This window comes from Pristis pectinata, chromosome 5 (genome assembly GCF_009764475.1).
Source record: "Pristis pectinata isolate sPriPec2 chromosome 5, sPriPec2.1.pri, whole genome shotgun sequence".
NCBI lineage: Eukaryota > Metazoa > Chordata > Chondrichthyes > Rhinopristiformes > Pristidae > Pristis > Pristis pectinata.
The window spans coordinates 42,438,900-42,455,607 of record NC_067409.1 but is presented as its reverse complement, the minus strand read 5'-3'; the positions used below and the strand labels follow the sequence as shown (position 1 = coordinate 42,455,607).

At 38.5% G+C, this 16,708-nt stretch overlaps 1 protein-coding gene across 4 annotated transcripts in view; it reads right to left on the bottom strand.

Moving 5' to 3' along the window:
• The window catches only part of LOC127570438 (DNA-binding protein SATB1-like), a 110,366-nt gene extending 95,209 nt beyond the window's left edge, over window positions 1–15,157 (bottom strand). Inside the window, exons 1-5 of one of the 4 annotated variants that reach the window (XM_052016023.1) lie at window positions 14,547–14,781; window positions 13,454–13,591; window positions 11,704–11,880; window positions 10,484–10,610; window positions 9,988–10,111 (exon numbers count right to left, since the gene is read on the bottom strand). In XM_052016023.1, the coding sequence (XP_051871983.1) occupies window positions 9,988–10,111; window positions 10,484–10,610; window positions 11,704–11,880; window positions 13,454–13,523 (498 nt within the window). In that variant the 5' untranslated portion in view covers window positions 13,524–13,591; window positions 14,547–14,781. Of the gene's footprint in view, window positions 1–9,987; window positions 10,112–10,483; window positions 10,611–11,703; window positions 11,881–13,453; window positions 13,691–14,546 lie in introns of all 4 variants that reach the window. The other 3 variants (XM_052016019.1, XM_052016020.1, XM_052016022.1) reach the window with 3 other exon arrangements.
• Window positions 15,158–16,708: the final 1,551 nt, after the last annotated feature.

Below are 16,708 nucleotides of genomic sequence, written 5' to 3'. Positions count from 1 at the left end.
AAGTGTTTCTCAAATGTAAACATATTTTTGTCTTACTACTGGATTTCAGAAATAATTGAAAAACATATTGGTTGGCCTTGCAATGAACAACTTATGACTTGTTCTGCTGGTTGTAAAACTGCTACCACACCATCCTCAGAGAAGACGATGTTCAAAAACGTGACTGTATTGTCAGCTGCAACATCCTTCGAATAAAAATTTACATGATTGCTCCCAATCTCAGAGCATGTTCCAACTAGGCAGAACCATGTTTATGTTCTGTGACTCCTGCCTGGCTGCAACTTTAACTCTGCTATTAAAGACAGAGCTCAAAATGTGCTTGGATACTTGCTAGTGAAGGCGGTTTCCTGGAAGTTATCAAATTAAATTGTCTGGCAGCAGGAAGAGGGGATTTCTCCTTCCTAAACATTTAAACTAAGGTTTACAAATTGCTCGATAGATCTCCTGAGCATTATACCCTCCAGATTTGAGCGAAAACTGGACTTCAAATGGTATGCAATTACCTGTATATGTACATATGAATCAGGAGCAGGAGTAGACCACCCGGTCCCACAAGTCTGCTCTGCCATTTATTAAGATCATGGTGATATGATTGTAACTGCATCTCTGCAAGCTCTCTTGCCCCACCAAACTTTCACCCATTGCTTATCAAGAATCTATCTACCATTGTCTTAAAAATATTCAAAGACTCCACTTCCACTGCACTTTGAGGAAGAGAGTTCAAAAGACTCACGACATAAAAAAAATCACCTCATATCTGAGTTAAATCAGCAACACCTTTCTTTTAAAATAGTGATTCTTCCACAAGAGGAAATACTATATCCACCCTTGACAAGACCCCTTAGGATTTGGAAGAATGAGAGGCAATTTGATTGAAACATATAAGACCCCCTGGGATTTCATGTGTTTCAATCAAGTTGCCTCTGATTCTTCTAAACTCCAGTGGATACAACTCTAGCCTGCCCAACCTTTCCCCATAAGACAATCAGCCCATTCCAGGTATTAGTTTAGTAAATTCTCTGAACTGCTTCTGATACGGTAACATCTTTTCTTAAAAATGGCCAATAGTGTGCACAGTATTCCTGATGTGATCTCACCAATGCTTTGTATAACTGAAGCAAAACCTCTGTATTTAAATTGTCCTTTCAATAAACAATAACATTCTGTTTGCTTTCCTAATTACTTGATGTATCTGCAAAATTTTGTTTTATGAATAATGCAGAGCAGCACCCAGATCACTGTACCTCAAAGCTCTATAATCGCTCACCATTTAGATAATATACCTTCTTCAGAGAAAATGAACAATTACACAATTTTCAGTACTACATTCTATTTGCTAGATCTTAACCAACTATATCCCTTTGTAGTGTCCCCTTGTCTTCTTCACAACCTAGTTTCCTATCCATCAGTAATCTTAGTAACTACACCGTTAGTGCCTTTAACAAGTCAAAAATGAACTGAAAAAAGATGAGGCTCCAGCGTTGATCCCTGCGACACCCCATTTGTTACATCTTGATACCCTGATAAACACTAATTTAGGCCTACTGTCTGTTTCCTGTTGGCCACCCAACCTTCTATCCACACCTGCAAGTTAATTCCCATAGCACGAGCCGTTATTTTCCATAATAACCTCAGATACAGCAACTTATCACAAGCCATCCAACTTCTCCTTAGAGCTAATACTCTCCAATCCGGGCAACATCCTGGTGAACCATTTTGCACCCTCTCCAAAGCCTTCACATTATTAGTACATTCATCAGTTCCCCTTTATCCACTGCATACGTTGCTTCTTCAGACTAACGTGGTTCTCCCTTCACAAAATCATATTGTCTTGCTTGATTACCCTAAATTTCTCAACATGCATTAATATAACACTTTTAATAATGGCTTCTAACATTTTTCAAGACAGATGTTAAGCTGTAGTTTTCTGCACCCCCCACCCCCTGCCAATTTTATTTTAAAATAAAGGCATTATATTCACTATTTGCCAATTTAATGGAGCATTCGGAAGCGTAAAACCAACATCAAATATTTCACTGGTCACTTTTTTTTAAGACCTCAAGAACACAGAAGAATGCAATTTGGCCTCTCAGAGCAATCCCACCAATTCCACTCCTTCACTTTATTTTTTCAGTAGCATATTCTCCCTCACATGGCCTTAACTCCCCCAAAACTCCTACCACCCCCCTACATCAGGGGCAATTTACAGCAACCAATTAACCAGCATGTCTTTGGGATGTGGGAGGAAATTGGAGCACCCAGGGAAAAAACCTGCAGTCATATAGAGGATGTGCAATCTCCACACAGACATTACCAGAGGTCAGGATTGGGCTAGGATTGCTGCAGCTGTGAGTCAACCTGCAGCTCCCAACAATTTGTTCAGTACCATTTCTCCAGAGGTTGTAATTTTCTTGAGTTCCTCCTTCCCTTTCAATTCCCAATTGACAGCTACTTATGGTCACAGAATCATAGAGTTGCTCAGCACAGAAACAGGCCCTTCAGCCCACCATGTCCGTGCCGCCCACTGTATCTATCTACAATAATCCCATTTATCTGCAATAGCTCTGTAGTCTTCTATAACTTGGCAATTCAAGGAATAAATGTTATATTCTCCTCAATTAGTTTGGACTCTGACTTAGGATGAATTGCCAAATCAATGTCAATGCAATTGTGAAATCCTATTACACTGACAATAAATTTGCAGTGGAAAGGACTGAAGACCTGCGATTAGAAACAAATTAAAAAGACTTTAACAATTCCCAAGGATCTACAACTGACCCACATCCACAAATAATGCTTTGGCTGTTGCCACCAGTGACTCCAATTAACTAGACAAGCAACCATCTATATTATAGATCAGCTTTAATCTACTGTCCTCACAATACACCAATGACTTAAGAATAAAGGTTGCGGAGACAAGGATTATAGATATTTTATCCCTGGAAGGGAAATTGTTAAGCAATCTTCATAATTGCATGCCAGACTTAACTATATCTAGTTTAAAAGTACAAACAAAATTTAAAACCTTACCTGCTAGTCCACTTTTTAAAAAAAGTTATCCCTATTTTGGTATATGGGCAATGCTGACAATGCCAATGTTTATTAACCCATTCCTAACTGTCCTTGAGAAGGTAGTGTTGAGCCACCTTCTTGAAGTTGCAGTCTTTCTGGTGAAGATGCTGTTTTGTGGGAATTCCAATACTTAGAATGGATAACAATTAAAGACTGGTAATCTATTTCTATATTAGGATGATAAGTGACTTGGAGGGGGACCAGCAGTTGGTGGTTTTCTTATACATCTTGGTAGTAGAGATTGCAGGTTTGGGAGATGCTGTCAGCGTTGCTTACGTGAGTAATTGCAGTGCATTTTGGAGAAGGTACACACTGCAACCACTAGTGATGAAGTGAATGAATGCTCAGGGTGATGGATGAGGTGCCAATCAAGTGGGCTGCTTTGTCTAAATGGTGATGAGATTCTTTGGTATTGTTGGAGCTGCATGTACTCAGGCAACTGGAGAATATTCCATGGTGCTCCCAAATTGTACATTGTAGATATTGGGATGGCTTTGTGGTGCAGGAGGTGAGTCAATCAATGACCTTCCCTTATAGCCAGACTATTTATGTGGCTGGTCCAGGAGAATTCCTGATCGAAGGTCACTCCCTGGATGTTAATAGTAGGGTGCTCAGCAATGGTAATGCAGTTGAATGTCAAGTATAATTGAAAGACAAAAAACTGCCAATCCTGAAAAAACAGAATAAAACAGAAAATGCTGGAAATACTCAGCACCTGTGGTAAGAGAAAGAGAATTAACATTTCAGATGTGATGAAGGATCATTGACCTGAAATGTTAACTCTGTTTCTCTTTCAACAGATACTATCTGAGCATTTTCTTTTTATCTAATAGTACTTCATTTATACTACATTTTATGCTCACAACGTGGTTTCCTCTGCATTAGAGGATCCAAATGCAGATGGGTACCCACTTGCCAGAGTACCTCTGTATAATTCACAAGGGTGGCACTGAGCTTCCAGTTGACTGTCATTTTAATTCTTTATCAGATTCTGACTTCTGTCTTTGGCTTCTTACACTGTTCCAATTAAGTCCAATGTAAACCAAAGGAACAGGGTTGTTTCTTCCATCTAGACAGCTTACAGCCTTTGGGACTCAAAAACAAATTAGTTAACCAGCCTTGACAGCGTGCCAGAATTGGTCAGTACTGATGAAAGGTCATCAACCTGTAACATTAACTCAGTATTTCCAGTATTTCTCTTTATTTCAGTATTCCAACAACTTTGGTATTCTATATCTCACCGTTCCAGCACTTTTTTTCCATCTTATGTGTCTTCATTTATCTCTTTCTACTTAAGCTTCTCCTGACAGATCAGCTGGAACTAACAACTCTTAACCAAACTCTCCCAACTGGCATCAGCAACTTTTCTGTCATTCAGTTCATCCTGGCCTCCAATTTATCACATCCCTCTCCTTTCTCAACAAATTAAATTGGTTTGATGTCTAACTTTACCCCTTTCTGATGGAAGGTCACTTAGAAATGTGAACTCTGTTTCTCTTTCTACAAATGCTGCCTGACTTACTCAGAATTTCTTGCATTTTCTGTTTTTATTTCAGAATGTCAAAGGTAGGTGATTGGACTCCCTTGATGGAGATGGTCATTGCCTGCACTTTTCTGGCATGAATGTTCTTGCCACTTATCTGACAATGTCTGACTATTGTCTAGATTCTACTCTATACAGGTATGGACTGCATCATTTGTGAATGGAATTGACCATTGTACAATCTTCAATACCTATGCAAACTTCTGACTGGTTTTTGATGAAGCAGCTGAAGATTGTTGGAGCCACGGCAATGCCTTAAGAAATTCCTGCAGTGATGTCCCGGGACTGGGATGGTTGATTTCAAAAAATCAAAATGATCTGTTGTGTGAGGTATGACCATTTTCTCCTCCGTGCCCTGGCTTCATTTTAACCAGTAGTCCGTGATGCTGGAGTACTGGCAATCACTCACCTCACCTCTGGAACTCAGCTCTTTGATCCACCATGGCTGTGATGAGGTCTGGAGCCAAGTGGTCTAGCAGAAATCCAAGAACTGTCTGAGAGCAGTGAATTGCATCATTGAATAGATTATTGGTGAGTAAGTGCGCTTGCTAGCATTTTTGATGGCACCTTCCATCACTTTGTCAATGATTGAGAGTGGGGCAGTAATTAGCTAGATTAGATTTGTCCTGCTTTTTGCAATTAGGACAAGCCTGGACAATCTTCCACATTTTCCACGCTCAGTACTAGATGTTGCCTGCTTTCTTATCTTTGTTGTATTCAGTGCTATCAGATGTTTCTTGATATTACATGAAGTAAATAACATGAAGATTGGCTGAAGATTGGTTTCTCTCATGGTGGTAATCTCAGAAGGAAGCCAAGATGGATCATCCACTCAGCACTTCTGGCTGAATATGTTTGTGAATACTTCAACCTTTTCTTTAGCATTCACATGTGGGGCCCCGCCATCATTGAGGATGGAATATTCTTAAAGCCTCTTCCTTTTGATAGTTGTTCAACTACCCACAACCATTCATAACTAGATGTAAAGGGCTGCAGAGTTTTGATTTGATTCATCAGTTGCAAGATCGCTTCACTCTGTCTATTGCATGTTATTCCTGCTGTTCAGCACACAGGTGGCTGTGTTTTGAAGCTTCACCTCAATTCTAGATATGCTTGGTGCTGCTCGCAGCATGCTCCTCATTGAACCAGGGCTGTTCCCCTGGCTTGATTGTAATGGTGGGGCGAGGAATACACTGGAACATAAAGATTACAGATTTTGGTATACACTTCTGCTGCTGCTGATGGTCTGCTGAGCCTCAGGGAGACCCAGACTTGAGCTGCCAGATCTGTTCTGAATCTGTCATATGTAACACAGTTTTAGTGCCACACATTACAATGAAGTGTGTCCTCAGTGTGAACAATTTTGTCTCCACAAGGACTGTGCAATAGTTTCTTCTACAAATACTGTCATAGACAGATAAATCTACTTCAGATGATTCAGGAGCATATTGTAAAATATGTTTATCCCTCACTTTGATTCACTATCTGCAACAGACACAGTCTGGCAGCAATATCCTTCAGCACTCAGCTGGCTCAGCCAGTACTGGTGATATCAATCCACTTGTGGTGATGGGCATTGAAGTCTACACCCAATCAGTACCCTTGCTACTTTCAGTGCTTCTTCCAACCAGTGATTAACATGGAGGAGCACAGCTTCATTAGTTCAGGGGAGATGGCAGGTGGTAATCAAGAGGAGATTGCTTTGTCCACGTTTGACCATGTGCCATGAGATTTCATGGGGCCTGTTGAAGGTTCTGAGGACTTTTCCCTCCTGCCTCTATACCACTGTGTCACCTCCTCTGAAGGGTTTGTCCTGCCCATGAGGAAGACATTTGGTTTGTCCCCTTTGACTCTCACCATCTTTTACCGATGCACCATAGAAAGCATCCTGTCTGGATGTATCACGGCTTGGTATGGCAACTGCTCCGCCCAGGACTGCAAGAAGCTGCAGAGAGTTGTGGACACAGCCCAGCGCATCACGGACACCAGCCTCCCCTCCTTGGATTCTGTCTTTACCTCTTGTTGTCTTGGTGTAGCAGCCAGCATAATTAAAGACCCCACCCACCTGGGACATTCTCTCTTCTCTCCTCTTCCATCAGGTAGAAGATACAGAAGCCTGGGGGCACGTACCACCAGACTTAAGGACAGCTTCTACCCCACTGTGATAAGACTATTGAACGGTTCCCTTATACAATGAGATGGACTACGACCTCAGGATCTATCTTGCTGTGACCTTGCACCTTATTGCACTGCACTTTCTCTGTAGCTGTGACACTTTACTTTGTACTGTTATTTTTACCTGTACTACTTCAATGGACTCTGTACTAACTCAATGTAACTGCACTGTGTAATGAATTGACCTGTACGATCGGTTTGTAAGACAAGCTTTTCACTGTACCTCGGTACAAGTGACAATAATAAACCAATACCAATACATGCTCAGGGATTGAGATGGAGGAATCTGGTGCATTGCAAGGACTAATATATCTGGCTATTACTTGACTAGTTTGTGCAACAGTTCTCCCTATTTTGACAGCAGTCTCCAGATGTTTGTGAGAGGGACTTTGTAAGAATAACTGGATTTGGGCTGACTTTGCCATGTCCATGTTCATGCATATGTTGATGCTGGCGGGTCTGTATAGTTTTGTTCTTTTTTTTAAAGAGGTGGCTATGATACAACTAGGTGGCTTACCTGGCTATTCAAGAGTCAACCAAAGGGTCTGGAATTACACAAAGGTAAGGATGGCAGATTTCCTCCCATGAAGAACATTGGTGAACCAGGTGAGTGGGTTTTAAGACAATCCAGTAGTTTTGTGGCCATCATACTGATGACTAATTTTCTACTTTTATTTCAGATTATTGATCTGAAGTTAAATTCTACAGCTGCCAATTCAGATTGAACTCAGGTCTCTGGATCACTAGTTCAGTAACTTATCTGCTACACCATCACCAAACACGTGAATTCTACATATTCACAAATTTGCAAGAGGGAAGCAGTATAGGCTAACCAGATGCAAGAAATTTTTTTTCGAAGAAAATGGTGAGAAGACAGCTTAGATGAATAAATAGAAACTGGCATTCATATACAGTAACATTAAAAACTCTAAAAGTGCTTCACACATGAATTGCTTTTTATTTTTCTGGGTGCATTAGCTGTAGTCATGTAGCCATACAGAACACCCATCCCACAAATGGCAATGGGAATGAGTGACTAGCTGGTCTGTCTTGGTTCATTTGCTACTTATTCTGAATGAATTCTTATGACTACTTGCCAGCATACAAGAAAAACTCTTTTATGAACAATACTGAGCATTACTACGGGATCATTAACACTCTCCTGAACAGATGGGTGGAACTTTGATGAAAACGTTGATTTAAAGGATCACAGTTACAACTACGCACCACCCCTTCAATACCAGACTGGAGTGTCAGCCTACTTGTATATTCAAGTCTTGCGCAGGGCTCAAATCTAGAATTTTCTGATCCAGAAGTGAGCAACGTAAAGTATGTCTTCATTTATTTTGCGACTATTGTGATGCTTGTGCTCCTAGTTCCTGATACAGACAACCTATGAATTGGTGGCAATTCCAACGTAAACCTGACCTTTCACTGAAATTTTTAACAAATTCTTATGAAAGGTCATTAACCTGAATTGTTAACTCTGTTTCCCCCTCCACAGACAGTGCCTGATCTTCTGAGTATTTCCAACATATTCTGTTCTTATTTTAAGATTTACAGCACCTGCTGTTTCTTGCTTTTTGATCTTTGGATGGTCGGCTCTATAATTGCGGTATCTACACTTTAGGCTTGCCACTGCAAATGTGAGATCTGCACTTCAGGAACTGGTGCTACAAGCACTCCCATCTACAAAGATATAAAAGCTGCTGAAGCATAATTGATATATTAATTAAAATGATAAAAGTAATTTCTCTTAATATATGTTAATATTGTGGCTACAGCTATTAGTTCAATATTTCAATTTAAAACTTGATGAAACTTTCATAAAGCGCTTTTGTATTGAAATAATTGCTATTCCATACAATATCTTATCAGAATTTACGAATTTAAATTACAGATTTAAATTCATGCTGCCAAACCCAAAGGCAAGAGGGTAGATGGACATCAGCATAGGCTTTATCAGTATACTCAGCTGAACTGCTAATGATGACCTCGTTTTCAGAGGCAGGCTCCCTGACTTTAGCTATAAGAGGGAAATTGTGTGGATTGAACATAGGTTAGTTCTTTACTAAATTGGTATATTTTGTGTTTGCCTGCATTTTGGCCTTAAGGTATACCATACATTCCATGTGTAACAGATATTTTGTGCATGAAGTTTTATTTTATTTCAATATTGAAATTTCATCTTTTGCCTTAATGATCAGTTTGTAGATTCTATACACAGAACTGTATTGTGGAAATGGTAGTAATACGTTTTGTACATAAATAAAAAGCTAAGTTATAAAACAAATGTGCTAAACTCTTCTTTCAGTGGCAGATGTTTCTCTAGCGTAATGACTAGTCTGGAAAGGATTCTAAGCTTTATATAATGAGCATGGGTGTGAATCCAAAACTATTCAAGTCTTTTGAAATCATTTAATCTGCACAAAAACCTTGACTTTATCTGTCACTCCTTAGAAGGAGAAGCACACCAGTGTCAGAATTTTGCTACTGTAACATCAAGTGATATCTTTCTGCAGAACATATCATTCCATTGCAATGAAAAACAATGTATCTAACATTAACTTATCGAGCAATGGAAAACTTCTACAACAACCAGTTTTAAAAGCATTTAATTTTGTGAAAAATAATCAGTTAAATGATGATAACTTAATTGAAGTGTTCATCATCCTCAAATTAAAAAGTTCAAGCTTATAAATGTTAGTTGAGCCCCAAGATTACTTTACGAGTTTGCTTGCTAGTATCCACCATTTGATAGAAAATGTACATTGTATGAAATTTTTCAAATAAGATAGAACATTTCCAGGATTCTAGTTACTTTCTACAGTAATCCAATGCCAAACTGGTTATGAATGTTGCTCTAAATTTAGGATAACATTACCACTGGTTTACCAGGAACAAATCTCAGTAGATGATAGGGAAATTCCTTACAATGTACAACAGAAAATACATACATTCCCAATCATGAATATTGCGGATAAATTTCTAAAAACTTACAATGCTGACAATTATAAACAAGAATCAGAGAAATGCAAAACCTTTGACCACTTGTAAGAATTTTGAAAAAAAAATCATATTTTCGATTTTGGTGTGAAACTAGTTGCAGTCTTCTATAGATTTAAATTATATTTCTGCAGTTCAGATTTATTCATTATTACTCTTTCTAAACTACTTTAGTAAAGCCCTATAAATACCTGGGAGAGGGGGCATTCTTTTGCCAATGTGCTCTGGTTCATTTCTTTCAGTAGTTCCTTCAGAGCATTTCTGACGGTTGTGTGTGTCCACTGTTCAGGTGGCAAGTCTTCCAGTTTTGGGCAACTGCATGATAGAATATATCATATAAAGGGGGGAAAAAATAGGACATTTCAGGACTGGTTCCTGGTGCAACATTCCTTCAAGATAGACAGATTTCATTTGGCACATCAAGCAGATGCATCTAGAGATTGCTCTCAGTCTCCTGATTGTTCTGATTAGTTAATTACTTTATACAACACATCTGCTGTATTGATGCATGAATTATACATCAGCTGCATGTGGCGACTATTATTTCTTGTTACTTCTACCTTCTTGCTCCAATGCGTTTGGTAAAATAATTCAGGCATTTAGAGATGTGGAAGTTAAAGACAGACATGAAATAATAATGATGCCATGCAATCATCAAAGCCAAGGGACTTGCATGTTGTCACTAACCTGTGCAACTGAATTTTCAGTGTGACCACATGATACACATCCTGCAGCATGTCTGCTACTGTGGCATCCGGTGCGTCTGTCACATATGAGAGAGGGACTGGATTCCATTTCCCAACCTGGATCAGGCCTGTGATAGGCAACATTAGGTAGAGTGAGAAACCTCAACTGTCAATTTCCCTGTGTGTGCTAACACTTCTTAAAAGGCAATAAATTACATTTCTTAAATTATTGTGATCTGATTTAACATTATTTAAGATTTCATCCATCATTTTTGCACAGAAGAAAATTTCAAAAAAGCTCAAATTTGCCATAATGATTGATATAAATGAGCTATTACTCTCTCTCTGCTCTCCCATTAACTGGCTCAAATATACTTAACAACTGTCATTATTGAAAGCTTTTTTGGTGTACTGGATATAAATATATATAAGTCAGAAGAAAATTAAATTAAAATAAGGGATGAAAGCAAAATAAATTGAAATATTTTATTTTATACTTTGATTTCAAAGCTGTAAAAATCAGAAGCTGCTAGTATTAAAATACAAATGATTGAGAAACTGTTCAAAATCATGTATCATTTTTCTGTTTGGGTTATCAAAAGGTACATGAAATACAAACAATTTTCCTCCCAGCAAAAACAACATGAGTTCTTCTTAACACGACAACCTCCAACTCAAAATCAACATTTTGCGTATGTAGGTATTTTAATAATATTTTGTGTGGCCAAAATCATTTGATTGGTATATAGCACCAAAAACAAAATAACCATTTCTTTTTCCCTCTTCATGACAAAATCAAGAAGGGTATTTATCTTTACCTCAAGTAATTCCATTAAAATCTGGATTCTGTGTCACAAATTTCATTCATTTTCTACTGCAGTATCAAATTGTTAAAGAAACAATATCTTTTAATTTGAATGAAAAAATCTCAAGATACATCCTGCACATGTAACATGTGGTAGTTTTCATTATTTCATGTTTCTGCAATGAAGCACCATTATTATTGGACTTTCTTTAATATTTGCCATGGAATTCTGTATTAATGTATTTCCTCTTTTGATATGAATGTAAACTGATTTTTCATCAGTACACAGGAAAATAAAATGACATGAAAATAATTAATAGTATTTTTGAAGTATGTTAATAAACAAAAGCTATATAATTGGGCAAAAAGAAATATTACATTCTTCTAGATCAGGGTGTAAGTGCAAAATTATGTACCTTTTGCCTGTGCTGCAGAACTATGGGAATATCCAAGAGAAAGGAGTGCCATCTCCACTAGTTGGTTAAACAGCATGTCCTTCCGTACCAGAACAAACTCTGCATGCTCTTCTTTACTTTCATACTCAATTGGACTTTCAAAATGTTCCACCACACAGAAAACAGGGAGCATATTTCCTACAAACAATAAGACATGGCTTACATATTTTAATATTACATAGGAGGTGCAACTATAATTTAAACATGATTTATAGGTATTAGTTATACATTATGGATCACTAAAATGTCTTTTAAAAGCACTCTGTATCAAACTAAACATATGTATAGATCAAAGCAGAAGATGCTGGAATTACTCAGCAAGTCAGGCAGCATCTGGGGGGAAAATATCATATTGGTAGCTTCCTCACATGTTGTCTCACCTACTGAGTATTTCTAACATTTTCTGATTTTTATGATTTCTAACAGTTCTTTAACAATCTATATGTATCAAACTTCATTACAGGTGTGAGCATCTGAGGAAACTGCATAGCCCAAGCATCCAAAAGCTAAATTTTATGAAATAAAATTTGAAGATCTTCTTGACTAATAGGTTTAGTTACCTCTTTAACTGAATGGTTGATAACTACAATTTTTATTGGGGAACTAATTTAGATCTGTTCCAGATCATGCATTACATAAAATTATACCCTGTCTTTAAAACATTATATTATTAATCATTATTGCATTTGAGAAAGGTATGCAAGTTAGTCCATTTTTCTCTCAGAATGTTAAATGTCTGATAAATCTAAAATCTGCTTGAACTGTTTAGGACATTGACAATATGTGATATTATTAATTCACTATCATTTTTCCCCAAACTGTCATCATCTTCCTTCTTTTTTTTTAAAAAAAGCATAATCTTTCATGATCTTTTACATCCCTGGCTGCTCTGTATTATTAACACTTGGCTGAATTTCCAGGGCCAGCAACTTCATAACCTTCTAGTATTAAAGCAGTAAGTGATGGTCACTGATCAGTTCTAAAAATACTCAATGATGTATATGTGAAAAGCAGCATGAAACTTTCACATTAGCTTTATGAGTCTATGTAAACAACACATCTGCTGTAAGAAGTAATCAAGTATATAGAATCCTTGTCCAAAACTGTACTGGCATCACAGTCTGCAAATATCACATAAAGCCAGAGACAGGTGAAATCTTCTATTCAGGAATTTATGGTGCTTATAACTTTGTAGGGATCATAAGACTGTTTGATTCTGCTCCAGTTCTTGATGGCAAATGTTAATACACTCTGTTTGAAAACTATAATAAATTATAATTTTTGTGCTTTTAACCTGGCTTCCTTTATACATATATGCACTTGGCTAACAATCAATAAATAGGGTAATCATAAGCAGAGGCCAAGGAATTTGCTGAAGTGCCTTTTTCCAGTTCTAATAGATAAAGATCTAACAATACAGACTGCTGTGTCCATTCATTTCATAAATAATACATTCCTTGTTGTCTGCAAATAGAGGAAAACTAAATGATTGTACCATAAATGTTATGGCAGCTTGAACAATAAATTCTCCTGCCTTCAAACTATTTTATTTTCATAAATATCCTGGCATGTGAAAGGACTGCATACATTTATACTGTGTTCTGAAGGAAATTTGCTGTGCAGTCAACTTTACTTTACCATGGGAATCTTTAACCACCTATATTTCTATTTTACTTCTATACTAGTGAAAGCAGGTTGCACACACTGGTACCTTTTTTATTACCGATTTTCACCAGCTGGCCCGTGTGTTTGAGTGAGCCTCCAGTCACTTTGGCACCCATGCTACCCAGTCTGCTGCGGGTGGAGAGACTTCCATTCTGCTCCAAGCGGGGGATCTTAGCCGGGGGACCTTTAGGATCAATGAGATTGTTGTTTTTTTCTGAATTCTCCTTCACTTGCACTGTTTCACTGGGTTTTTCCATGCTCACCATCAACTCTCAGAGATAACCTACCAAGTTTAAAGAAAACCACTTCAAGATATTACTGAGGTCAGACTCGACAACAAATATAGAGGATTAATGTGGAATGTCCAGATTTTCTAATATCAGCTGTTTGATTTAAGAATTAAGATCTCTGAAACTTTACAGCACAATATTTCCATGTAGCTTTTCAGAAAGACAAAAGAAAATGCCAGTCCTTCAGAAAAGGTTTCATGGATGTCAAAATGCAAGATCAACTACATTATCTGGAATTGAAGCTGCTGAAGTGAGAATTTTGTCATCTTAAGGTAAATGCATCCTCACATTACAGAACATTCTGTAAAACCAGAATTCACTTCCCAAATGTTGGTGCCAATGCACAGACTTCAGGCCAGTGTACATCACAAAATGAATGGTCACATCTGAAAGTGTTCCAATTTTGACTTGGTGCAGGATGACTATAACTAAAAGATAAAATACCTACTGCAACATAACGTAACATTAGGATTTCCACTACTCTTATCTTTCATGAACTACAGCAAATTCCACTTTTCATTGACCACTGTGACACAGGATCATTTCTAAAGGAGACATTCTCATCCCAGCACTGTATTGCTAAGCTGCAGCCCAGTGCTTTTCAGGCAAATACTGTACGGTCTCATCCTCAAGCCTACTTTGCAACTTTTTCTGCGCTACCAATTCCGTGTATTTTACAAATTCCAGTCCAGGATTTCACGTTTACATTTATTTAGAAAAAAAAGACAAAGAAACAAACTAACCAAAGCTGTCTGGGTACACACACAAAAAAAACGCTAAACGTTATCGGGTGGCATCTTTTTTTAAAAAAAACTACAAGAAATAGAATTTCGATCGCAAGCAACTCACCCACTTCTATGCGCAGAGCTAAAAGCCAAACTTCCAAGGCATAAGAAAAATAGCAACTCTTCGCTTCGGACTCTTCATGAAAACTAACAGCCGGACGGGTTGGTTTCTGGACAGTATTTAGCTCCCAAATATTTTCTCTCTCACTCTCTCTGTCTTTGAATGAGATGTTTAAAAGAGGGGGAAAAAGATCTTCTTCGCTCTTAGGGTGTTGAAGGAAGGGGGAAAGTGATTGGGCGGGGGAAGACAGCTAATATTAAGGTTATTAAAAAAAGGGGGCAACTTGGGACGCGGGCGTGATGTATATTGTTTTCAACCCCAAAAAGTCAGTGACTTTTTGTTGTTGTTGCTGTTGGAAAGTCCAGTCCCGGCTGTGGGTTTGGTGACCGTGGCTGGCTGGCGGCTGTCTCTGCCTGGGCTTCTCTCTCTCTCTCTCTCTCTCTCTCCTCCTCAGTCATGACGGAGCCAAGCGGCTTCACATTAAATTATTAGTTGCTTTGAGACTCATCACTCCTCTCCTCTCCCCTTCGCTTTCTCCTCTCAGTGGTGAGAAAATAACCCTTCCAAAACATCCCGCTCTCAGGCACCGACACTCCAGCCGCCCTCCGGACTGCTTTCCGATTGCATCACTCCTTGTAACTGTCAGAGTAATTTGTTGAAGAAAATAATAATAAAAACAAGGGAGGGGGTGGGAGAGAGAGAGAGAGAGGACAATTTCCGGCAGGCGCGCAAGAATTTTTAATCAGCTTGATTACTGTAAGACGGCTCTGCATTTATTACAGATAATAATACCACATGATCAAATAATTATAGCACTGGCTCAGCCTCAGGGCTGGGAAAGAAGAGGGGGGGGGGCGAGTCAACAACAAACAGGAGGAGCTTTTTAACTCGTCACCGCATGCTATCGGCACTGTCGGTGTGTGAGTGTCTCTGAGTGAGAGGCGGGTAGGGGGGGGGGGGGGGGGTGGGGGCTGGTGGGAACCAGGAGACAATCTTGACCGGAGCAGGAACAACATCGAACAGACAGTCAAAAGCCAACAGGACTGGAAATTATTTCATGCATCGAGACATGATAGGGTTTGTTCCGCGGGAGGCGGCCAGATGGATGGTTTACACACACACACTTGCACCTGCACACGGACATAGATCTAAACATACGCGCAATGAACGGTAATCTGCATGAAGATGCTAGATACGCATACATAAAAAGGTATACACGTGTTTATCTTTGCGTTCACTTATTATAATGTGTATGTGCAGGTGTGTGAGATTAAAATGTATATTTTTAAAAGTCACGTTTGCAACATTTTTTCGGGTTGCTTTAGCTATTTACGTGTATTCGGGGACAATTCCCCTGTCTTTCTGTCTTTTTCTTTAAATGAGCAAGACATTATGGTTTGGACCATAGACTTCTCTCCACGGCTGTTATCTTTGATCCGCTGGCTAATGTGTTTGTTCTGTGACAGTTGCCCATTCCCCTTTTCTCCCATCCTAAGAAGGAACACTTTGCTACCATTCATTAATACATGGCAACATTCACCCAGCGAGGCAGACATGTTTAAGTTGAAGCTGATGTTTAAACTTACAACCATTTAACTTGCACCCTGTAATTACATTTTAAGCTCATTTTGTACTGCGTGTAGTTACCCATGTCAGATGAATGCCCTATAAATGGGAGGTGGAACCAACTTCTGTGAAAACAACTTTTATTGCATGGACCTATGGGAAAATCTAACCAAAATGTTCACTGCAGTTAGAGTTACTGTAAATATGAGTAAAAACTTCAATTATGATCCAGGACCTATCAACATTTCACCATCAGCATCAGCAAATATGTTAGTATTACATGTTGAATTATGGAGCATAATTTGTTTTCCAAGTTCTTTTGATCATCTACAACAAGTATACAACAAGGTTGCAATTTACTGGTCTCACAGGTAAATAGATGAACAAAACAGAGAGAGATCATATGATACAGGGTGATCCTGAATGAATCTTTACGTTATATGTATAATATATATGGTTCTGTCACACTGAAGGAAGTAGTGTTGCAAAGCAAGAATCTCCTCTAATATGCCCCATTACCTTAAATAAAAACACAAAATGCTGCTAATACTCAGCAGGTCAGAGATCACCACAGTTGGAGACTGGTTTGATGAATACTT